This window comes from Euleptes europaea, chromosome 7 (assembly GCF_029931775.1).
Source record: "Euleptes europaea isolate rEulEur1 chromosome 7, rEulEur1.hap1, whole genome shotgun sequence".
NCBI classification, from domain to species: Eukaryota; Metazoa; Chordata; class Lepidosauria; order Squamata; family Sphaerodactylidae; genus Euleptes; species Euleptes europaea.
Genome location: NC_079318.1, coordinates 91,508,470 through 91,533,026, shown reverse-complemented (window position 1 = coordinate 91,533,026; position 24,557 = coordinate 91,508,470). Strand labels below are relative to the sequence as shown.

The window sequence follows — 24,557 nt, the reverse complement described above, 5'->3', positions numbered from 1 at the left end:
AGGACCAACCCTTTTCATTTACAAAAACCCAATCCATTTGGTTTTACTCAGGCTTAAGGGAGGGGCCGTGGATCAGTTGAACAGCCTCTGCTTGGCACACAGAAGGTCCCTGGTTCAATCCCCGGCATCTTCAATTTAAAAAGGACCAGGTAGGAGATAGTGTGAAAGGCCCTGGTAGGGTTGCCAACCTCCAGGTGGTATCTGGAGATATCCTGCTATCACAACTGAGCTCCAGGAGACAGAGATCAGTTCCCCTGGAGAAAATGGCCGCTTTGACAATTGGACTCTATGGCATTGAAATCCCTCCCCTCCATAAACCCTGCCCTCATCAGGCTCTGCCCCAAAAACCTCCCGCCGGTGGCAAAGAGGGACTTGGCAATCCTATCCCTCCCCCAAAAAAACCCTCTGCATTTGCCAGGCTCCATCCTGAAATCTCCAGGAATTTTCCAGTCCACAGCTGCCATCACTTCCAATTTCATGCCCAATCGACGTCACACATTGGTCCAGCCCCAAATCCCACCCCCCATTTCTCCCACACACACTGCCTTGCCAAGCAGCAGTGGGGAACAGGGGGTCCAGGCTGGGAGATCTCTATCTAGACATATGAATGCAGAATGATGCTGTGGGGAAGTAGGGGGGAAATCACCTTCCAACAGCTTTGAATCCGGGGCAGAGAACCCATGTGGAAATGGCCTGTATTTATCAGGATCCAGCAATAGATAGACCACTAGTCTGATCCTGCATGGCTCCTCTTTACCTTTTTAATGTTCTTGGGCCCTTCCTGGTGGCATGGTGTAATATGGTAGAAGGGCTGTGGCTCAGTGGTAGAGCATCTGCTTGGCAGGCAAAAGGCCCCAGGTTTAATCCCCAGCATCTCCAGTTAAAGGGACTAGGCAGGTAGGTGATGTGAAAGACCCCTGGAGAGCTGCTGCAGGTCTGAGTAGACAATACTGACTTTGGTTCTTGTAGGTTATCCGGGCTCTGTGACCGTGGTCTTGGTATTTTCTTTCCTGACGTTTCGCCAGCAGCTGTGGCAGGCATCTTCAGAGGAATAACACTGAAGGACAGTGTCTCTCCTCTGAAGATGCCTGCCACAGCTGCTGGTGAAACATCAGGAAAGAAAATACCAAGACCACGGTCACACAGCCCGGATAACCTACAAGAACCAATGAACTCTGACCGTGAAAGCCTTCGACAATACTGACTTTGATGGACCAAGGGTCTGGTTCAGTAGAAGGCAGCTTCATGTGTTCATGGTATACCAGGTCTGGCAGGATGCAGAATACAAATGCTGTTATCTGCCTCAATCTCTCTGAATGGGGCAGAGATGCTACTTTGTGCATTAATTCAAGCCTGACCTGATCTACAATTAGCTGAATAAAAAATTACTTCAATTAACTAACATTAGTCATCCATCTCCTGGATCTTTGGCGTGGCCTGGGTTGTAGTCCTCTTTATGTATGATCCAACTCACAGCCTGAGATGTTGCTTCTTAAACTTCAAAAGTCACAGTGTCCCCTGTGCCCTGCCCCACCCCAGTATCAAGGGATTGGGCAGGAGATGGAGTAATGCCCTGAAGGAATGGGACATTCTTCCACACCTGTCTCCTTCCTGATCCCTTGGCCATATCCCATAGAAGAAAACTTCTTTCTGTCATCCGTCTTGACCCAGTTCCAACCCAGGAGAATTTTTGCGCACACCTCAAAGAGTATTTAAAATACTGGTATCTTGCTTTTCTCCAAAGACACAAGAAAACATGAGGCTGCCTTCTACTGAATCCGATCCTTGGTCCATCAAAGTCAGTATTGTCTACCCAGACCAGCAGCGGCTCTCCAGGGTCTCAGGCTGAAGTCTTTCACGTCACCTACCTGCCTGGTCCCTTTAACTGGAGATGCTGGGGATTGAACCTGGTTCTACCCAGACCGGCAGCAGCTCTCCAGGGTCTCAGGCTGAGGTCTTTCACGTCACCTCCTTCCTAGTGATGCTTATGACCAATGGGGGATTGTCTGGCTGCACTCGTTTTAACAGTAACCGTCTTTTTTGGCGTCGTCTGCTGTTCTAAAACAATTGTTTATGACTGTTTTTAGGGATTGGTTTAGGGTTTAAATTAATATTTATTGTGCCCGTAGGCTGGTTTTAATGTTTCCCACCCTGACCCTGGCTTCGGCTGGGGAGGGCGGGATAGAAATTGGAAATAAGAAATAAATAAGAAATAAATAGGGTGATCCAGCGGGTCGGGTGTAAGAACACTTGCCGGGTCAGGTCGCCTTAACTCTAGCATCTTGTTTACAGCAGAAATTAGCTGGATGGCCCGAGGCAGCTTGCAAAGAGATGATGGCAGCATTTACTGGAGACAGAGACAGGGCAGGCTTAAAGGAAGTATTTCACTCAACTGCTGATTCATTGGTGCAATTTGTTGCCACCAAGGAGCTTTCAAAGGTAAGTTCCTGGAGGAGGAGAGATCGACTCATGTCCCTGAGCCGTGCCCGCTAAATGGAATCGCCATGTTCAAAGGCAGTCTACCTGGGAAGATTAATTGCTGAGGAACAGCAGGGAAAGGAGGTTCATGCCCTCTTGGAGGGTTTCCCTGGAACAGCTGCTGAATACAAGACGGGACAGGTGTTTTTATTTTTTAGGGGAGGGTGAATTACACAACTGTAAGGTTGGCAATGAGGAAATTGAAATTGTAGAAGACTTTCTATTCCTTGGCTCCATCATCAACCAAAAGGGAGACTGCAGCTAAGAAATCAGAAGGAGGTTGAGACTGGGAAGGGCAGCCATGAAGGAGCTAGAGAAGATAATGAAGTGTAAGGATGTGTCCCTGGCCACCAAGATCAAGTTAATTCATGCCATCATATTCCCTATTACTATGTATGGGTGTGAAAGCTGGACAATGAAGAAAGCCGATAGATAGAAAGAAAGTAGATTCCTTTGAAATGTGGTGTTGGAGTAGAGGGTTACGGATACCCTGGACTGCCAAAAAAACAAATCAGTGGGTTCTAGATCAAATCAAGCCTGAACTGACCCTAGAAGCTAAAATGACTAAACTGAGGCTGGCGTACTTTTGTCACATTATGAGAAGACAAGAGTCACTGGAAAAGACAGTCATGCTGGGAAAAGTTGAGGGCTGCAGGAAAAGGGGAAGGCCCAACAAAAGATGGATCGACTCTATAAAGGAAGCCACAGCCCTCAGTTTGCAAGATCTGAGCAAGGCTGTCAAAGAGAGGACGTTTTGGAGGACATTGATTCATAGGGACACCATGAGTCAGAAACGATTTGACAGCACTTAACACACAACACACACCATGGCTCTGGGGAAGATCATCTGCTTGGCATGCAAAACATAAGAAAGGCCATACTGGTGTGACAGTAGACCTGAAAAATTACTAAAACATTGAAAAAGTTAGAAAAAGTTCAGAGGACGGTCATCTGGAGGGAGGGAGTTGAAGTGAAATCTGTGCTTTGGCCTGAAAGCAGAGAATATACAGGATGAAACAGGGAAGGTATGTTGATTGGACTGTTAAGGCCCAGAGGTCCAAGATAACAAAATAATTGGAAGCTTCAAAGGGAAAGAGTTAAGTGATGCTGTAGAGAGCCAACTTAAATATGCAAACATGGTATCCAAAACTGACCAATCATTTTGTGTAGAATATGCTGTCTTAAGAACCAATCAGTAGAAAGAGAAATGCTGTAATAATATGCAAATAGGGGGTTCTAAACAGAACTTTATTAACCAGTAATGTTGCTTAATTTTGAATTAAAACAGCCAGTTACAAGCGAGTAAAGATGCTAAATGACCAATAACTAGAATGCAAAAATTTTATAGCCAGTGGCAGGTGTAGTTAGGAAATGCATAGAGAATGCAGTCTAGTAATTTGAATAATTAATGCACTACAAAAAGTAATAAAATAACACTTGATGCCTTTGTTCAGGGCCCAGCCTCCTTTGATGCTTGTGAAAGCAGGGTTGGGTCTCACAGCTGTGAATAAAACTGTTTTCCTCGAATTCTGGTCTAGGGTCTCTGCTTTAATCCTGATTTAAGGTGTTCTGCCGTTACATTGGATACCTATTATCTCCAGGATGAGAGGAGCATGCCTATTATGTTGGGTCAGGTGCTGTGGAGCACAGGCAGGATGGTGCTGCTGCAGTCGTCTTGTTTGTGGGCTTCCTAGAGGCACCTGGTTGGCCACTGTGTGACCAGACTGCTGGACTTTGGTTTTGATGGGCCTTGGTCTAATCCAGCATGGCCTTTCTTACGTTCTTATGAATGGACGTGTTCATGGAGGACAGGGCTGTCCATGCCTACTGGTCAAAATGTATACTAGTCATGATGCATACCTATACTCTCCAGTATCAGAGGAGCAGGCCTATGATATGAGGTGCTGTGGAACACAGGCAGGAAAATGCTGCTGCCGTCGTCTTGCTTGTGGGCTTCCTTAGAGGCATGACCGCTTATGCTCTAGGGCATTACTCAGTCTATTAGTGGCTTTCGTGAGCATAAAATAGTCGCTGCTATCTGTGTGTCAACAGAAAAATCTTGTTCCTTACATGCACAAACTGGCCTAGGATTTTGTAAAATTTGGTTCAAAAGCCATGACTAAAATATGTGTAAAAATAAATTTAAAATGGCCAGATGCATTGCCTATTGCCCTGACACGCATCCGTACATTATCCCAGGGGCCACACAAGTTGTCACCCTTTGAGGTTTTGTGTGGATGTCCCTTTCAGCATTTCCAGAATCAAGGGACACTCACCAAAAAGGTTAAAAAAAATGCCCCATAGCCCTTCTGGGCCAAGATGTCCTGAGTACACTGCAAGCTATCATAACTTTTAAAAGCGGATAAAACGGACTCCCTAACTCTGCCCCAAAAGCCTATAACTTGCTCTCTCACCATGCCACTAGCTGAGAAATGGCGCCTATTTGCCCTCCTCTCTAAAAAAGCACCCCCCAGTAACAGCCCGCCTTCTGATCTTAAAGATGTCCCGGGGGTATGGGCCAAAGGGAATCTGCCAGGCCTGACATGCAATGTTCCCCCGGTTATTATTAAACTTAAGCCAGGAGCCCAACCCATCCACCTCCGCCAGTACCCACTGCCCCTCAAGGCCCGCCAAGGAATTTAAAAGCATCTTGACTGCCTTCTGCAGCATGGCATCCTCCGACCTTGCCAATCTTCCTGAAATACCCCTCTCCTACCTGTCCAAAAGCCAGGGACTAAAAATTACCGTCCAGTCCAGGACCTCAAAGCTGTAAACAGGTCCATAGTGACCCTATACCCAGTGGTCCCGAACCCATATGTACTCTTAAGACTCATACCTGCCTCTGCCACCCATTTTTCTAGCTTGAATTGAAAGAACGCCTTCTTTTGTTTAAAATTGGCCCCGCCCAGTCAAAAATATTTTGCGTTCCAATAGTCAGCAAGGGAAGTCATGGGTCAGGCCACGCCCAAAGGTCAAAACAGGCAACTCACCTTGTAGGGTTTGAACCCCAAACCCCTGGACCCCTGGCGAGCTGGCAGACCACCGCCAGAAGCACAAGGCCTTGCCCTGGCGAGCTGGCAAACCACCGCCATAGCGCAAGGCCTTGGGGGGACGGTCCAGTGGCAGTAGGGGTTTAAACCCTAGACTAGGTTCCTATAGGGTATAGGGTTTTGGCCTACCGATGGTTGCTGGCACACCACCCATCAGTGACGTTGGCAAACCAACGTCACCAGGCCTTGGGGGGGGGGGCAGGCTAGCAGATCACGCCATCTAACAAGCTGCCTTTGTTCTTAGGTTAGCAACTGCTCCTTGCAGAAACCTATATTGCAACAATATACCTTAGCAATGTACAAGCTGTTCTAGTCACTGAATCTAGCTGCTTTCTGCCTTGCTCAGTTTGGCTGCTGATTACAATTGCTATAAAATAAACTCAGCTCTCTGCAAGGGAGTTCTGTTTTACACTGACACTGAAGCCTCGCCTCAATCCTTCCCAATTCCCACATCACCTGGTGCAAACTCCCCCAAGAATTCAAAAATAGTCTAACCTCTTTGGCACCGCCCTGGCATCAGACCTTAACCCCTTTTATAACCACCCCACAGTGCCCACCCTGCTTCAGTATGTAAATAACTTCCTAATAGCGGCAGCCACTAGGATGCACTGCCTTAGTAAAACTCATCGGCTTTTACAACTGCTGTATGAGGCTGGCCACCGGGTCTCTAAGCAAAAGGCTCAAATCGCCCCAAAACAAGTCAAGTACCTGGGTTTTCAGATCAGTCAGCACCAGCGCTCCTTGGGGCAAGGAAAAAAGAAAGCTGTTTGTGCCATTCCCCGGCCTTCCAGCCGCCATGAAGTCCGGGAATTTCTGGGAGCAGCGGGGTTCTGTCGCATCTGGGTCCCCAACTATGCCCTAATGACCAAGCCCTTATATAAAGCCACCCGGGAAAAAGAAAGGGGGGCCTTTAAATAGACTAAAGTACAAAAAAAAACATTTTTAAACAAATTAAAAAAAAAGCCCTCATGGAGGCCCCTGCCCTTGGCCTCCCAGACGTAACCAAGCCCTTCACCCTGTATGTAAATAAAAAGCAAAAAGTTGCCCGAAGTGTTCTAGTTCAAAAGTTAAGTTCATGAAAACGCCCGGTGGCCTATCTCACAAAACAAATAAACTCTGCAGCCCAAAAGTGGCCACACTGCTTAAGGCCATAGCCTCCCCAGCCCTCCTGGTGCAAAAAGCTGACAAGCTACCTTTCGGGCAAAGTCTACTCGTTCGGTGGGGGATTGGCATCAAAGGGGGGAATGCGACAGTAGACCTGGAAAATTACTAAAACATTGAAAAAGTTAGAAAAAGTTCAGAGGAAGGTCATCTGGAGGGAGGGAGTTGAAGTGAAATCTGTGCTTTGGCCAGAAAGCAGAGAATATACAGGATGAAACAGGGAAGGTATGTTGATTGGACTGTTAAGGCCCAGAGGTCCAAGATAACAAAATAAGCTTCAAAGCTTCAAAGGGAAAGCGTTAAGTGATGCTGTAGAGTGCCAACTTAAATATGCAAACATGGTATCCAAAACTGACCAATCATTTTGTGTCGAATATGCTGTCTTAAGAACCAATCAGTAGAAAGAGAAATGCTGTAATATGCAAATAGGGGGTTCTAAACAGAACTTTTATTAACCAGTAATGTTGCTTTATTTTGAATTAAAACAGCCAGTTACAAGCGATGCTACAACAAGATGCTAAATGACCAATAACTAGAATGCAAAAATGTTATAGCCAGTGGCAGGTGTAGTTAGGAAATGCATAGAGAATGCAGTCTAGTAATTTGAATAATTAATGCACTACAAAAAGTAATAAAATAACCCTTGATGCCTTTGTTCAGGGCCCAGCCTCCTTTGATGCTTGGGAAAGCAGGGTTGGGTCTCACAGCTGTGAATAAAACTGTTTTCCTTGAATTCTGGTCTAGGGTCTCTGCTTTAATCCTGATTTAAGGTGTTCTGCCGTTACATTGGATACCTATTATCTCCAGGATGAGAGGAGCATGCCTATTATGTTGGGTCAGGTGCTGTGGAGCACAGGCAGGATGGTGCTGCTGCAGTCGTCTTGTTTGTGGGCTTCCTAGAGGCACCTGGTTGGCCACTGTGTGACCAGACTGCTGGACTTTGGTTTTGATGGGCCTTGGTCTAATCCAGCATGGCCTTTCTTACGTTCTTATGAGTGGGCGTGTTCATGGAGGACAGGGCTATCCGTGGCTACTGGTCAAAATGTATACTAGTCATGATGCATTCCTATACTCTCCAGTATCAGAGGAGCAGGCCTATGATATGAGGTGCTGTGGAACACAGGCAGGAAAATGCTGCTGCCGTCATCTTGCTTGTGGGCTTCCTTAGAGGCACCTGGTTGGCCACTGTGTGAACAGACTGCTGGACGTGATGGACCGTGGTCTGATCCAGCATGGCCTTTCTTATGTTCTTATGTCTGATGTAATTATAAACCCTGCTACAAACCACAACTTGGTGTGGACATGCCCACGGTGGTGAAGAGGGACCTGGCCACCCTAGCCAAGATATATGGGCTATGGAACTGCTGGAGGCAGCCTGCCTTGGGAGACCTGGCGCTGAGTAGGGTTGCCAGGTCCCTCTTCACCACCTGCGGGAGGTTTTGGGGGCATAGCCTGAGGAGAACAGGGTTTGGGGAGGGGAGGGACTTCGATGCCATAGAGTCCACTTGCCAAAGCGCCCATTTTCTCCAGGCGAACTGATCTCTATCGGCTGGAGATCAGTTGTAATAGCAGATCTCCAGACAGTACCAGGAGGTTGGCAACCCTAGTGCTAGAGACAACAGGTGACAGTGGTTATCCAGTTCCAAGAGGGTATCTAGGCAGCAAGATTACCGGTTTGAGAATTCCTGTGTCTCCAACCCTGGGGGCTGGCCGGCTGCTGGGAAGAACCTTCCGATGCGAACAGGAGGATTCCTAGCTGATTCATCTAGGACGCACATCTGAGAGTTAATCTTGTGGTCTCCCCGACCCCTGGAGCGGGGATTTGCTTTTGCTTCTAATTTGTTCTGCATTCTGCAGGATCAAAGACAGGATGCTGTAATTGCGCTGGGCGAGGATGTGAAAGCAAGTCAAGTGCTTTGGGAATGGGGTTGCCCACTCCGGGTTCGGAAATACCTGGAAATTTGAGGGTGGAACATGGGAGAGTGGGCTTCAGGGAGGGGAGGGAATTTAGTAGAGTATAATGCCATGTAGTCCACCTTCCAAAGCTGTCTTTTCTTCAGGAAAAGTGGAATAAATGTTTTAAACGATGAATGAATGAATGAATGAATGAATGAATGAATGAATGAATGAATGAATGAATGAATAGGTGACTGAGTGAGTGAGTGAGTGTGATTTATGTAGAATGGAGATCATTTGTAATTCCAGGCAATCTCCAGCCCCCACCTGGAGTTTGGTAACCCTATTTGGGAGGCAGGAGAGAAAAGACAGCAGAACTGGTGAGAACTCCTTAGAATGACAGTGGCCTGGAAAGCTGCAGCCCCTAGTTCGGCGCCCTAGAACTCCAGAGACACAGGCTGAAGAAGCATTGTATGCAAAAAGCGTTTTTTAATAATTCCAGAAGGCGTTTTCCATCTTCATTCATCTCCTTCAAGGAATCAAGAAATTATTTGACCCTTAAAAAACTGGGCATCAGGATACATGCAAGTTCTAAAGGACTAAAATTAAGACTTCACAATTTTTAGAAGTCATTTGGACTCAATTGAAGAATCATGTTTTTGTTGTATGTCTATGTTTATTTCTGTTTAGGTTGTTTATAAGCTTTTGTTTGCACTTCACTGTTATATCCACTGTATTGTAATACAGTTTTGATAATTTTGCAGATAGAGTTGTGTACTGTTTCTCTTCCAAACTTATTACCGTACAGTACAGGTGATCTTTTGTATCAAGCTCCAGGTAGTAGCTGGAGTTCTCCTTCTATTACAACTGATCTCCAGCTGATAGTTCTAACCTGGAGAACTATCTCACCTGGAGAAAATGGCTGCTTTGGCAATTGGACTCTATGGCCTTGAAGTCCCTCCCCTCCCCAATCCCCACCCTCCTCAGGCGCCGCCCCAAAACCTCCCGCCAGTGACGAAGAGGGACCTGGCAACCCTAGCAATAGGGTTGCCAGCCACCAGGTAACACATGTTGATAGTCTGGCAGGGGTCCCATTTCCCCAGTGGGGGTGGGAGATTCTATGCCCCCTGCTCATGTCTCCTACTGCCACCAGGAGCAATGGTGGGAAAATATTTTTAAAGCCCTCCAGCGTCACATGCGGCACTATGTAACTTTTGTAAAGAAAACAACCAGAAGTGTCAGAGGGGAGCTCTAGGAATTCTCTAGAAACTCTATGTTTTTGCCATAGAGTTTCCGGCGATTGCTAGAGCTACCTGTGTCACTTCCATTTTCTTTTCCTCGAAGGGGTGTGACACCACAGCTGGCATCACAACTCCCCCGCCCAGTACGCCCAACCCACAACCCTCCTGCAGGTTGCCAGGCACAGCTAATAAATCAATTCTTATATATTCCAGACCAGGATAATGATATAGGTCAACTTAATTCTGTTACACATTCCATTATTATGCTAAGAACTATGCTAATGATGTTGCTTAATCACTACAGCTATTGCGAGACCAGCTTAATTATCCCTCCTGCATTCTTTCACATTGCTCCGAGCTACACGCTGTCTCCGCCAGGAAGAGGCCTGATCCATCCCTAACAGGTAAGATCACCAACCTCCAGATGGGACCCTGGAGATCACCCAGAATTAAGTTCCCCCCAGAGAAAATATCTGCTTTGGAGGGTGGACTCTAAGGCCATTTATGCTTGGTAATTAGCAGCGGGTTCCAGGTTGAATTGCCCCACATATTTTTTTTGAATTTTTCACACTGAACCATCATTCCGGAAGTGACTGCAAATCTGGCGCATACCTGCTTCGCATTAATTAAGAGCCCCTTTAACGCGACCTTTGGTGTTTGCTCCACTCCCGCCGCAAAGAATCCCCTGAAGTAACCATGCAAAATAACAGCATGCGTTAGCTTTGCATCTGCTAATGCAAATAGGAACAAAGGAGCAGGCGAGTGGGGGTGGGGTGGAATTTCTCCATTTGCATCGGGACCGTGAATAGGCATATTTAAAGTTGTGTTTTTAAAAAGAGCTTTGAGCGAGGATCAAAATTGACCATGCATAAATGACCGAAGACATACATCACTAGGATCCGCCCTCCCCAGGCTCCACCCCAAAAAATCTCCATGAATTTTCCAACCCAGCGTTGGCAGCCCTACTAACAGGCTGTCCTCTCTGAAAGGTCCAGCCAAACTCCCAAATTCTGCCCATTTCCCAGAAGCATCTTTATTTAACAACCCGATGACCCAGTGGTCTTGGACAGAACCAGTCTTACAGATACCACAGTCTATTTCCATCCCCTGCTGATGGAAATTTAATGACACTTCCACACGTACTGAATAATGCACTTTCAATCCACTTTCAATGCACTTTAATAATTGTTTGCAAGTGGATTTTGCCATTTTGCCCAGCAAACAGCTGCAAAGTGCATTGAAAACTGATTGAAAGTGCATTATTCTGCGTGTGTGAAAGCTCCTTTAAAGGTAAAGGTCTGACCCATGGGGTGACGTCACATCCCGACGGTTACTAGGCAGACTTTGTTTAAGGAGTGGTTTGCCATTGCCTTCCCCAGTCGTCTTCCCTTTACCCCCAGCAAGCTGGGTACTCATTTTACCGACCTCGGAAGGATGGAAGGCTGAGTGAACCTTGAGCCGGCTACCTGAAACCGACTTCCGTCAGGATCGAACTCAGGTTGTGAGCAGAGCTTGGACTGCAGTACTGCAGCTTACCACTCTACGCCACGAGGCTCTTCTGAAAATGCCTTTAGTCCCAGCCAAAGTAATACCAGGATCAGGTTCAGTGAGCAGGAAAGGCATAGAAACAAAGGAAATCTTGGAAACTTATCATTGGCTGCATCCACAGATCGCTCAAAGGGGCGGTCAACACACAATCAAAGGAAATATGGGATAAAGTTTCCGTTGCCCCAGATCGACATACACATAGCTCTTTTATGCATGGCTGTTTCACTCGCCATCACCCCTCTGATGACTTCGGGTCTTTGTTTGGTTTATGCCCGCCCTTTCCGACCATCAGAGGTCGCCTCGCTCTCCCCCTGCCTTTCCCCGCATTTTGCCCGCGTTTTCAAATCCGAGATCTTACAGGTCCCTCAAAACGCGGGGGAAATGCGGGGAAACACAAGGGGAGAGCGAGGCAACCTCTGACGCTCGGAAGCGGCATGCATAATCCAAAGAAGAGAAGGAGAAGAAGAGTTGTTTTTTTATAGGCCGACTTTCTCTACCACTTAGGGGAGAATCAAACCGGCTTACAATCACCTTCTCCTCCCCACAACAGGCACCCTGTGAGGTAGGTGGGGTTGAGGGAGCTCTAAGAGACCTGTGACTAGCCCAAGGTCACCCAGCTTCATGTGGAGGAGTGTGGAAACCAACCCAGTTCACCAGATTAGCGTCCGCCGCTCATGTGGAGGAGTGGGGAATTGGACACGGTTCTCCAGATTAAAGTCCATAAAGACCCGAAGTTGTCGGAGGGGTGACGGCGAGTGAAACAGCCATGCATAAAAGACCATAATCTATCTGAGCAGGGCAATCACAAGAATCTACCCACCAAAACAGCAGAGCAGAAAGCATTTAGCCTAGCCAAAAGAAAAGGCAGAAGCGCCGTCAGCAGGGTTGCCAGGTCCCTCTTCGCCACTGGCAGGAGGTTTTTGGGGCGGAGCCTGAGGAGTGCGGGGTTTGGGGAGGGGAGGGACTTCAAAGCCATAGAGTCCAATGGCCAAAGCAGCCATTTTCTCCAGGGGAACTGATCTCTTATCGGCTGGAGATCAGTTGTAATCGCCAGCTACTACCTGAAGGTTGGCAACCCTAACCGTCAGAGTTCCTTGTTTGAACTGGCTTTTCCCCAACTAGGATTTGTTGGGGAATAGATAGCGAGCTTCGTTACATGTCAGACAGACAAGGGTTAAAATTGATTGTATTGATGCTGACCAGTTCAAGAAGATGACTTAATCTCCAATGTGTCAATTAGCTATTGGTCGGTGAGGATCAGTTGTAAACATGTTGTTGGTCACGTACCCAAAAGTCTGCATGTTACAGCTCTTTTTTTGTCTAAGAAGAAAGAGCAGCATTAGTTACCTTTTGGATCTCAACCAGAGAGGATGGGGCAACTCTGTATTTTAGAGATGCCATGTGCTTAAGTTTAGATTCCTGCCAGTTCTTTTCTGGCACGTTTAGGGAGCTGGAGATGTAGTAAGGATTTATTGTTTTAAACTCAAGTTTACCCTACCCTATTTTATAGTGAGTAAAGTTTTGTTTTTGCTAAGACAAAGGACTTTGTCTATTCATTGTGTGTGTGTGCTTTAATTGACTTTCACCAGCCATAATCATACGATTCATAACCTCTAATAAAAATTTATTCCCAACAGGATTAAGCAGGAATCTCTCTGGCAGCGCAATCCTGTACAGCACTGGTTCCCAACCAGGGGTCCGTGGACCCTCAGGGGTCCGCAAGAACTAAATTAAGGTCCGCGAAACAAAGTTATAAACCCATAATAAATTAATATTTTCAATTAAAAGTTCTCTATTATAAAAATATATATTCAAATATTATTCTAAGTTTAATGTTTAACTAACGGTTATGATTAAAGTTTATTTTCAAATTCTCGGAATTTTTATTTTGAACCTTGGGGTCCCTGCACCGAACAAAAAAGTCCTAGTGGTCCCTGGTCAAAAAAAGGTTGGGAACCACTGCTGTACAGACTTACTCCAGTCTAAACCCATTGAAATGAATGGGCTTAGTATGTATTGCATTGTCTTGTATGATATGTTATAGCAATAAAGTGTTAAAAAAATGAAATGAACGACGGGCTTAGACTGGAATAACTCTCTTTAGGATTGCATTGTGAAGCAGTCTCTTTCCGTCATGGATCTTGATACGGGCATCTTATCTCCCAGCTCGGTGAAGGGAGGGGCTTTATTGTCCTGAAACGTTGTCTGCCGTGCCAGACCCATGGGCTGCTGGGAAATTAATCTGCCAGCACTAATTAGAGGTAGTGTAACACGGCAGTGAACAGACGACACCATGAGCCGGTTGCCCAGAGATGGAATCTGTCCATCCTACTGTTACCAAATACAAGCTATTATTGCGGTGCCAACCAGCAGAGCAACATACAAGTGTGCTACTGGAATTTCCTGGCAAAAGACGCTGCAGAGCTGGCAGTCAGGATGAAATTGAGAAAGGAGAATAATTCATGAAGCAGGACAGTTCCACAGATAGCTACTAGCCACAGTAAAAGGTAAAGGTCCCCTGTGCAAGCACCAGGTCACCCATGGGGTGACGTAACATCCTGACATTTACTAGGCAGACTTTGTTTGCGGGGTGGTTTGCCGTCGCCTTCCCCAGTCATCTACGCTTTACCCCCAGCAAGCTGAGTACTCATTTGACCGGCCCCGGAAGGATGGAAGGCCGAGTCAACCTTGAGGCAGCTACCTGAAATCGACCTCCGTTGGGATCGAACTCAGGTCGTGAGCAGAGCTTGGACTGCAGTACTGCAGCTTACCACTCTGCGCCACAGGGCTACTACTAGCCACAGTAAACAGGCCATAATACTAGCTAAATAGAACCTCCACGTTCAGAGGTCTTTTACACATGGCTGTTTCACTCGCGGTCACCCCTCCGACTACTTCGGGTCTTTGTGTCGATTACGTGTGCCGTTTCCGTCCTTCAGAGGTCGCCTTGCTCTCCCCCTGCGTTTCCCCGCGTTTTGCCCGCGTTTTAGAGACCTGTTTTATCTCGAATTTGAAAATGCGGGCAAAAACGGGGGGAAACGCAGGGAGAGAGCAAGGTGACCTCTGACGGTCAGGAACAGCATACATAATTGACACAAAGACCCGAAGTCGTCGGAGGGGTGACCGCGAGTGAAACAGCCATGCGTAAAAGACCAGAGGCACTGAACACCCCGAAATGGTAAAGACCAACCAGAGGGGAAGTTGTTCTTTTCATGCCTTTTCTTAAAACCTTCCTGGGATCATCTTGCTGGTCAATGGCAGAGGCAGAATACTGGATCAGGTGAGCCTTGATCTGATCAAACGGAGACTCTTCTTAAGTTCACAGTGCAGCGTAGCAGCTGAAGTACTGAACCATGACTTGGGAGACCTGAGTTCAAATCCCACTGTACCATATAACTTACCCCCCCCCCAAGGGCTGTTGTGAGGATAAAATGGGGGAGCGGGTCACGCATGTCATGATCTAAACTCTTTGGAGAACGGATGGAATCAAAATTTCATCAATTACAAAATTTAAAAATCTAGCAGCTGGAAATGAAACTTCCACGTTCAAAGGCAGTACATCCTAGATGCTGGTGACAAAGGAGAGCATATGCCCCTATTTGTGAGCTTCCCAGGGATATATACTTGGACTTTGGGACCGCTGTGGCAAAGTATAATTTGCATGCTCTCTAACGCATTTCCTTTGAAATGTAGTGTTGGGGGAGAGTTTTATGGATACTGAGGATTGCCAAAAAGACAAATCAGTGGCCATTTAAGCTTGGTAATTAGCAGCGCCTCCCAGGCTGAATTGCTACTCATATTTTTTTGTTTTTCACGCTGAACCAGCATTCAGGCAGTGACTGAGAAGCCGGCGCATACCTGCTTCACAGTTCTTAAGAGCCCCTTTAACGCAACCTTTTGTGTTTGCTCCGCCCCTCCTCGAAGAATCCCCTCAAGGAAGCATGCAAAATTACAGCTGTGTGTTAGCTATGCAAACGACGGTTCCTAATGGCTATGCAGATGAAGGAACAACGGAGCAGGTAAGTGTGTGTGTGGGGGGGTGGAATTTCTCCTTTTGCGTCGGGACCATGAATAGGCATTTTAAAGGTTGCCTTTAAAAGAAGAACTTTGAGCGAGCATCAAAACTGACCCTGCATAAATGGCCAGTGGGTTCTAGATCAGCTCAAACCCAAACTCTCCCTAGAAGCTAAAATGACTAAATGGAGGCTGTCGTACTTCGGTTGCATCATAAGAAAACAACTCACTGGAAAAGACGATAATGCTGAGGAAAGTTGAAGGCAGCCAGAAAAGAGGAAGACCCAACATGAGATGGATTGAGTCAGTCGGCAAGACCTAAGCAAGGCGGTTAATGAGAGGACGGTGTGGAGGTCATTCATTCATAGGGCTGCCATAAGTCGGAAGCAGCTCTGTGCGCATGCCAGATCTCCCTGCTCTTGGCTTCTACATACAGGACATACCGTTGGAAGTGAAGGGCTTTACGCTGTCTCTGACCTCAGACTTCAGAGGGGGACAGGACTAGTGAGTCAGAGAGATAGAGGGGACAAGACACTGGGGCATCCTTTCTCTACTGCTTTGAATTATCAAGAAGAAGAAGAAGAAGAAGAAGAAGAGTTGGCTTTTATACGCCGACTTTCTCTACCACTTAAGGCCCATGAAGACACATGAACACATGAAGCTGCCTTATACTGAATCAGACCCTTAGTTCATCGAAGTCAGTATTGTCTACTCTGACTGGCAGCAGATCTCCAGGGTCTCAAGCAGAGGTCTTTCACATCACCTACTTGCCTGGTCCTTTTAACTGGAGATGCCAGGGGATTGAACCTGGGACCTTCTGCATGCCAAACAGATGCTCTACCACTGAGCCACAGCCCCTCCCCTAATAAAACTGGCTTACAATCACCTTTCCTTCCCCTCCCCACAACAAACACCCCGTGAGGTAGGTGGGGCTGAGAGAGCTCGAAGAGAGCTGTGAGTAGCCCAAAGTCACCCAGCTGGCTTCGTGTGTAGGAGTGGGGAAACACATCCAGTTCACCAGATTAGTCTCTGCCGCTCATATGGAGAAGTGGGGAATCAAACCCGGTCCTCCAGATCAGAGTCCACTGCGCTAAGCCACCGCTCTTAACCACTACACCACACTGGCTTTTATGTGAAGATTGCTACTCTTAGGTCATTTTTTCACGGAGGTTTGGCACGATTTTGCTTTTGTTTTGCCCCGCTTCAAATTTTTGATTTTTCATGAATGCTTCGAGTTTTAGCAGAAAAACCGTGTCAACTCTGCGTCTTCTCAAACCTCTGTTGGTCCGTTCTTTGTGGTTGCTACGTGTTTATTTTTCGCTCCATGAAAAACGTTCCTGGGTTCGGACGAATTGTCCCCGCCCATGTCGGCTAATTTCTCCTCCCCTGTGAATGGCGATTGGCTGGGAGAGTTTCAAGCCCGGGGGACAGCCTCCCTCCAAGGCAGGACAGATCAACCTCCTGCAAATCCAAGCCAAAACTCCAGTCACCCTTCTGAAGAGGGGCAGCCAGTCTGCTCTGGGTCTCCCTCCTGTCGGTGCGATCCTGTGTGTGTGTTGGCGGGGAGGCATCCTGTGAGCGGCAAATCCAAGCCAAAACTCCTATCACCTTTCTGAAGACGGGCAGCCAGTCTGCTCTGGGTCTCCCTTCTCTATCTGGATGGAGGTTCCTGGCAATGGATGGCCGGAGCTCTACGAGAGGGGGGGCACAATGATGACCGTCTGTCAAAGTCTGGGAAAGGGTGGTGGTGGCCAAGTACGGGGGGGGGGGAACAGGGAGCATGGTAAATAGAAAAGTTATATAAGGAAACCGGAGGGACTGGTGCTTTTTTTTGGCTGGGGCTGTGTCCACAGAGGTGAACTGCACTGGGTAATCCGCTGGGCGGAGTTGGGGCAGAGTTGGGGGTGGGCATAAACCACGAGCTTTTCAGAAGGGGACAGACCAAACCGTTGTAGAATACTGCTTGCGTTGTTCCCATGAAAAACCAAAACTACTTCTGGATTGACGGGGATATAAAAACCTGAATTTAAATCACGCCCATGAAAAATAAATTTAAATCGCTTTAAAATAAAAAAAACGTGGTGTTTTTTTTTGCTCCGCGACAAGAGAGCATCAAAATCTTCCGTGAAAAGTGGGCCTTAGGGAAAACTTCCTTCCTTCCTGTTTCTTCCTCACACACACAGGCACCTCTCCCTCTTGCCACCCTGTGGGAAGGACGCAAGTCCTGGATCTCCCTCCATCCTAGTTAGTAAGAATGGATAGGGAACTATATTTCCCTCTGTCCTAGCCAGAAATTGATTTCCTACAATTAATGAAGTATATTAGTTGAACAGACAAAAGGCTCCTACCCATTTTTGTCCCTGGCACACACAGAGGTTCTGATGGGCTTCTCTGCACACAATAGTCTTTGTGTGCTCTGTTAATTTAACGAGGATTTGGGCATGACGAAGGCCTCATAACCCAAGAAACACATCCCTTGTCTCGCATCTCCTGCCCTTCTTGCCACACTCACCTTTGCGGTTCTGAAATTCATTGAGGCTCGAAGATAAGCTGGCTGGTGTGGAAGAACTGCCCCACAGCTGCTTCCCGGGCAGAAAAGGCGGTTGTGCCAGAATCTCCCGGTGTGCCGCACGACAAGCCAGCCACACGGCCTCTGGGGACGCAGTGGGTGGTTAAGAGGAAGCGACTGGCTCAGCAGGAAAAGTGGCTGCCGGAAGCTGGGTGGGGGGTGTGGAGGATCCTTGGGGAGTGAATTCCTTTGGGGTGGCATTGGGAGAGGATGCATTTAGTGCATTTGGGATGAAATTGGGAGAGGAGGCTCTTAACAAGCTGACTTGGAAACGGGGATTTTCAAAGGGGTTTGGGCCTTTTCTCGGCGTGCCAGCGTGGTGTAGTGGTTAAGAGTGGTGGTTTGGAGCGGTGGACTCTGATCTGGAGAACTGGGTTTGATTCCCCACTCCTCCACATGAGCCCCCACTCCTCCACTTGAGCGGCGGAGGCTAATCTGGTGAACCGGGTTGGTTTCCCCATTCCTATGCACGAAACCAGCTGGGTGACCTTGGGCTAGTCACAGTTCTCTCTGAACGCTCTCAGCCCCACCTACCTCACAGGGTGGCTGTTGTGGGGAGAGGAAGGGAAGGCCGGTTTGATACTTCCTTAGGTGGTAGAAAAAGTCAGCGTATAAAAACCAGCTTTTCTTCTTCTGCTCAGAGCACGGCGCGTTCACGGCATCCTCCTGGCTGGGTTCCAGGCATGCCTGAGGGGTACGACGGCACCCTCCTGGCTGTGCTGCCCCCAAGCAGTTGCCCGGGTAACTCGACCGGAGAACCGGCCCCAGTAGGAGTCACCCTGGCCTCTCTCTGTCTTAAACATAAGAACGTAAGAAAGGCCATGCTGGATCAGACCAAGGCCCATCAAAAGCCCAACTGTCTGTTCACACAATGGACAACCAGGGGCCTCTAGGAAGCCCACAAACAAGTCGGCTGCAGCAGCACCATCCTCCTGTGTTCCACAGCACCTCACATAATAGGCATGCTCCTCTGGTCCTGGAGAGACTAGTATCCATTTTGACTAGTAGCCACCGATAGCCCTCTCCTTCATGAACATGTCCACTCCCCTCTTCAAGCCTTCCAAGTTGGCAGCCATCACCACATCCTGGGGCAGGGAGTTCCAGAATTTAACTATGCGCTAAACAACTAGGAATGGCTGCCGGAAAATCAAGATCTTCCTTGGTAAGTCTTGCCTGGATATTGCGGCAGCTGAGAGCTCCTTCCCACCTGCTTCCAAGGGTTGCGGTGGAGGCAGGCAACTGAGCTCTCCTGCATCGTGACGGATTCCAGCACCGGCTGAGAGATCCTCGGTCAAACAGAAAAAGGTTAGCAGCTGGGCTCTCCTATGTGGTGCTGGTTCAAGCTCTGGCAGACATCTCCCCTCTGTTGAATGGGTGAGCCTGTTGGAGGGAGGGGGGGCAGGCTCCTAGGCACCCTGGCACTCCATCCGCGAGTGCCTCTTTCTTCAACCGCGAGCGCCTCTTCCTCCACCCGCAAGCACCTCTTTCTCCACCCGCGAGTGTCTTTCTCCAGCTTCATGGCAGACGAAAGCAGCAGCAGCAATTTTCTCAGTGCTGGGATGTCCTGTGCTGACCTGAAAAGCGAGGTGTGATCGTAAACTGGCTGCGGCAGGTTATATTGGAAAGAACATTAGATGCAGCCGCCAGCTTAATTGCTCAGTAGATCGGGTAGAAGGTGTTCTTGAAGCCTGGCTACTCAAAAATACGTCCCAGATACATTTGCTAGCAAGGTCAGAGGCTGTCCAGCGCGGCAGTGTTTTGTGCTCATTCATCCCAGGAAGAATCGGATTGCGTTGATTTAGCTCGCTGAAGAGGTGAAGAAGAACACCGGGGGCACTGTGTTGCGGGCAAATGCAGTTCGGAAAGGGGGAGCTCCGAAATTTCTCTCCCCAAAAGCACAACGAAGAGAGCAAAAAACTAGGAATGGCTGCCGGAAAATCAAGATCTTCCTTGGTAAGTTGGGACAATTTGAGGGCACGGTCTCTGACATTATTTAGTTAAGCCATTGTCTCTCGGACTAGACTACCCCCAGGGCCATCGGGTGGATAAAATGGGATAATCTATACATCAACTGCACTGGAGAACGAGCAGGCAAAGAGAGAAAGAGAGCCAGTATGGTGTAGTGGTGAAGAGTGACACTCTAATCTGGTGAACCAGGGTTTGATTCCCCACTCCTACACATGAAGAAGAGTTGGTTTTTATATGCCAACTTTCTCTACCACTTAAGGGAGACTCAAACAGGCTTACAATCACCTTCCCCTCCTTTCCCCACAACACCCTGTGAGGTAGGTGGGGCTGAGAGCTGTAACTTGCCCAAGGTCACCCAGCTGGCTTCGTGTGTAGGAGCAGGGAAACAAATCCAGTTCACCAGAGTAGCCTCCACCGCTCCTGTGGAGGAGTGGGGAATCACACCTGGTTTTCCAGATCAGAGTCCACCACTCCAAACCACCGCTCGTAACTGCTACACCGCGCTGGCTGGGTGACCTTGGACCAGTCATGGTTCTTGCCGAACTCTTTCAGTCCCGCCTACTTCACAAGGTGTCTGTTGTGGGGAGCCAGCGTGGTATAGTGTTTAAGAGCAGTGGGCTCTGATCCGGAGAACCGGGTTAGATGCCCCCCACATGCAGCCTGCTGGGTGGCCTTGGGCCAGTCACAGTTTTCTCCGAACTTTCTCAGCCCCACCCACCCCAGAAAGTGTCTGTTGTGGGGAAGGGAAGGGAAGGCGATTGTAAGCTGCTTTCGGACTCCTAAAAGGTAGAGAAAAGCAGGGTAAGAAACCAACTCTTCTTCAAACCAATAGCCAAATACTGGCCCCTCTGTGGATATGTAAATCTGCACGATGGTACCACCCAAAGCTTCAATCTGCGGTTCTGCAAACCTCCCCCAGTTTTACAAAAAAACTTCGTTGCAGGGGCAACAGAAGCCTGATGTGGGGTACAAAAACTCCCCAATGTTAATAGAAGCATCTACACACATGCAAACATTACCATTGTTTTAAGGTGCTCCGGCCACCCAGAGTGGTGTGCAAACTGCAGTCAGGAGCAGGTGAGGGGGGAAGCTGAAGTTGGCACCACCCTGAGTCCCCCCCACCTGCCCATTACACCACCCTTAAGCAGATGTGGGGAGATGAGCTGGTGCAGTGAGGGAGGCAAGCCAATACAGGAGGTGTTGGAGTAAAGGCAATTCAACATGCCTGGACACCGGTGCGGGGGGGGGGGGCTATATTGCTCTTTGCAGTAGATAACAGATGGAGGGTTGTGTTGTCTTCTTAATAAACGGGATGCCTCTCCTTGTCTAAGCTTTGAGCCATGTTTGGTATGAAACATCTGACTTCCGTCCCATATAGCAAAGGTGGGGAATGTCAGGCCCAGGGGGCGTGTAAGGCCCGCAAAATTATTTGGTCTGGCCCTTTGTGAGTCCTGGCAGATCTCTAGCTCAGAAGGATCTAAGACTGGCGGTCCGCCCCCTCCCTCAGACAGGAATAGCCTTGATTCAAGGTGGATGTGATTATGTTTTGCTGAGAAAAGGAACCTTTTTCCCCCCTTGAAGAAGAGTTGTTAGCTATGGAGGTGCTAGGACCGGCCAAGAAACTGTGTTAACCCTTTCCCACCCGGGAAACGTATTCCCTCTGTACTACAAGAGGGCTGGGGGCGGGAGTGGTGATAATGGAGGGGTTAAAGGGGGCAGGGCCAGAATGCGTGGGGGGGGTGAGTTCTTAGCCAGTGTGTCCTCATTTCATCCCTGCAGGTGGAGGTAGCAGGAGCCGGCTGTAGAATCCGGCCCCAACCATGTGGAGCAGGAGCAACTCCAGCGTGCGGCTGGACGGCTACGCCCAGCTGGTGCAACAACCATCCTGTGCCACCAGGTGGGCAAGTGCGCCACCGGTTGGATGTTTGCCTGCTTGCCCCCCGCGGGCGGGGGTCATCTGGGGCAGCTGCCTGCTTGGGGCTTGGTCGGCTAATTTTTAAGGTGATAATTTTGTATGGCCCTCGAATGATGTTATAAATATCCAAATGGCCCTTGGCGGAAAAGAGGTTCCCCACCCCTGGTTTAAGAGAAAGGTTTAGTGGAACGCTGGGGAGGATGATCAAGTCATACACTGCAAGGCACCTAAATTAGGGTTGCCAACTCTGGGTTGGAAAATACCTGGAGATTTTGGGGGTGGAGCCTGGGGTGGGTGGGGTTTGGGGAGGGGCTTCAGTGCCATAGAGTCCAATTGCCAGGGGAAAGCTTTTCTCCCTCTCTCATCATACTAGATCGCGGGGTCATCTGCTGAAGCCGGAGGTTGAGAGATTCAAAAGAGATAAAAGGAAATATTTCTTCACACAACACATAGTTAAATGGTGGGACTCCCTGCCCCAGGATGTGGTGATGGCTGCCAACTTGGAAGGCTTGAAGAGGGGAGTGGACATGTTCATGGAAGAGAGGGCTATCCATGGCTACTAGTCAAAATAGATACTAGTCATGATGCATACCGATTCTCTCCAGGATCAGAGGAGCATGCCGGATATATTAGGCGCTGTGGAACACAGGTGGGATAAATGCTGCTGCAGTCGTCTTGCTTGTGGGCTTCCTAGAGGCCCCTGGTTGGCCACTGTGCAAACAGACTGCTGGACTTGATGGGCATTGGTCTGATCCAGCATGGCTTTTCTTATGTTCTTATGGAGGACAGGGCTATCCATGGCTACGGGTCAAAATGTATACTAGTCATGATGCATTCCTATTCTCTCCAGGATCAGAGGAGCATGCCTATTAAATTTGGTGCAGTGGAACGCAGGCAGGATGGTGCTGCTGCAGTCGTCTTGTTCCTGGGCTTCCTAGAGGCGCCTGGTTGGCCCCTGTGTAAACAGACTGCTGGACTTGACGGGCCTTGGTCTGATCCAGCATGGCCGTTCTTATGTGAAACATTACTATTCCTCTCCTCGCTGGCTCTAGGTCCCCCAGGCCTGCCAATTGAGGCCAAGCTTGCAGGATATACAGCTCCACCGTAATCCAAATCCAAGCTCGCAGCCATATTTTGCGGCCTGAGGCAGTGGTGGCAGCAGCCGCACGCCTCCACCCCATGTTGCCTCAACGTGCCTCCAACGCCCGACAGTCAGAAGAGATAATCTTTCTCGCCTCTTCGCCGACCCACCCTGCCTTTAAAATAGTAAAGTAAGCGACGCGTGCCCTATCGGTAGGGTTGCCAGGTCCCTCGTCACAACCGGCAGGAGGTTTCTGGGGCGGAGCCTCGTTTAGGGAGGGGAGGGACTTCAATGCCATAGAATCCAATTGCCAAAGAGGCCATTTTCTCCAGGTGAGCTGATCTCTATCGGCTGGAGATCAGTTGTTGTTGGGTATAGGAAGTGAGTTTCGTCTCTGTCGGGAAAGCTAAGAGTTACGGTAACTTTGTTTATGGTGATGTTTAGACAGACTCATTTTCTCCAGGTGAACTAATCTCTATCGGCTGGAGATGTAATAGCAGGAGATCTCCAGCTAGTACCTGGAGGTTTGCTGAGATAAGAAAATACCTGTGCTGAAAACAGTGGAGACTAAGCTAATCTACAGCACGTGGGCTCAGAATAATGTAGAACTGAAGCTATGCTGGGCAAGTAGTTATTTATTGCAGAGAGGCAGTTTGCCCCGACAGTCTTCTCCCAAGGCAATTCGCCATAAACTATCTCTGCAGTCCGGATCATCGGACCAGACATTCCGGCTGACAAAAGTAAACTGAACTCAAGCCGGCATCTCTTTTCACCTTCGGACCTTCCTCTCCTAGACCCTCAGACCCGACCTTAGCTAAGACGGCTCTCTTGCCCCCGCAAGAACCTAGGTCAAATTTTGGGCCAGTGCGATCAAACTAACTGTGCGGTCCGCGCACCGCGCACAAGGATCGAGGCTAAACCAATAGGGCGGCTTTTCCATATTCTGTAACCTAACATTACAAGTAGCACCATTATATGCACTGTTAAATTTCTTTACTTAAATGCTTGCAGCCTGCCTTTTTTTCTTGTGTTAAATTTTTTAGCAACGTTCTTTATGTATTTGTCTTCATACTGTGAAGTTAACAGTTATGAAAACATTTCATTTGTTCCTTTAGGCTAATTGTGGCCAAGCTGTAATAATTTATTCTTGACTGCTACAGGGTAATTTAGTTATATTGTTCCTTAACTACTAGAATGTCTTAGACAAATACAGTGTGAAACTTTTGGTTTGATTTTTCATTGAGGCATTGTATATTATGCTGTTCACTGATTTTTTTTTCTGGGTTAATTGATGATTGCTACTTCGTACATAAATAACTACTTGCCCAGCATAGCTTCAGTTCTACATTATTCTGAGCCCACGTGCTGTAGATTAGCTTAGTACCTGGAGGTTGGCAACCCAAGCGGGGGCTGTGACTGGGTGCTGATCAGGGGCCTGGAGACCATGCCCTGCGAGGAAAGGCTGATGGACCTGGGAATGTTTAGTGTGGAGGAGGCCGACGGGCGACAGGATTGCTCTCTTGAAGTATTTGAAGGGCTGTCACTTAGAGGAGGGCAGGGAGCTCTGTTCCTGTTGGCAGCAGAGGAGAGGACTCGCGGTAATGGGTTTAAATTGCAGGCAGAAAGGTACCTGTTG

The 24,557-nt window shown here is 48.3% G+C and overlaps 1 protein-coding gene across 1 annotated transcript in view; it reads right to left on the bottom strand.

Moving 5' to 3' along the window:
* The window catches only part of LOC130480877 (lysosomal acid glucosylceramidase-like), a 47,869-nt gene extending 28,657 nt beyond the window's left edge, over positions 1-19,212 (bottom strand). The window contains exons 1-2 of the mRNA XM_056853497.1: positions 19,131-19,212; positions 17,901-18,041 (exon numbers count right to left, since the gene is read on the bottom strand). Coding sequence (XP_056709475.1) covers positions 17,901-18,041; positions 19,131-19,212 — 223 coding nt within the window. The remainder of the gene's footprint in view (positions 1-17,900; positions 18,042-19,130) is intronic.
* Positions 19,213-24,557: the final 5,345 nt, after the last annotated feature.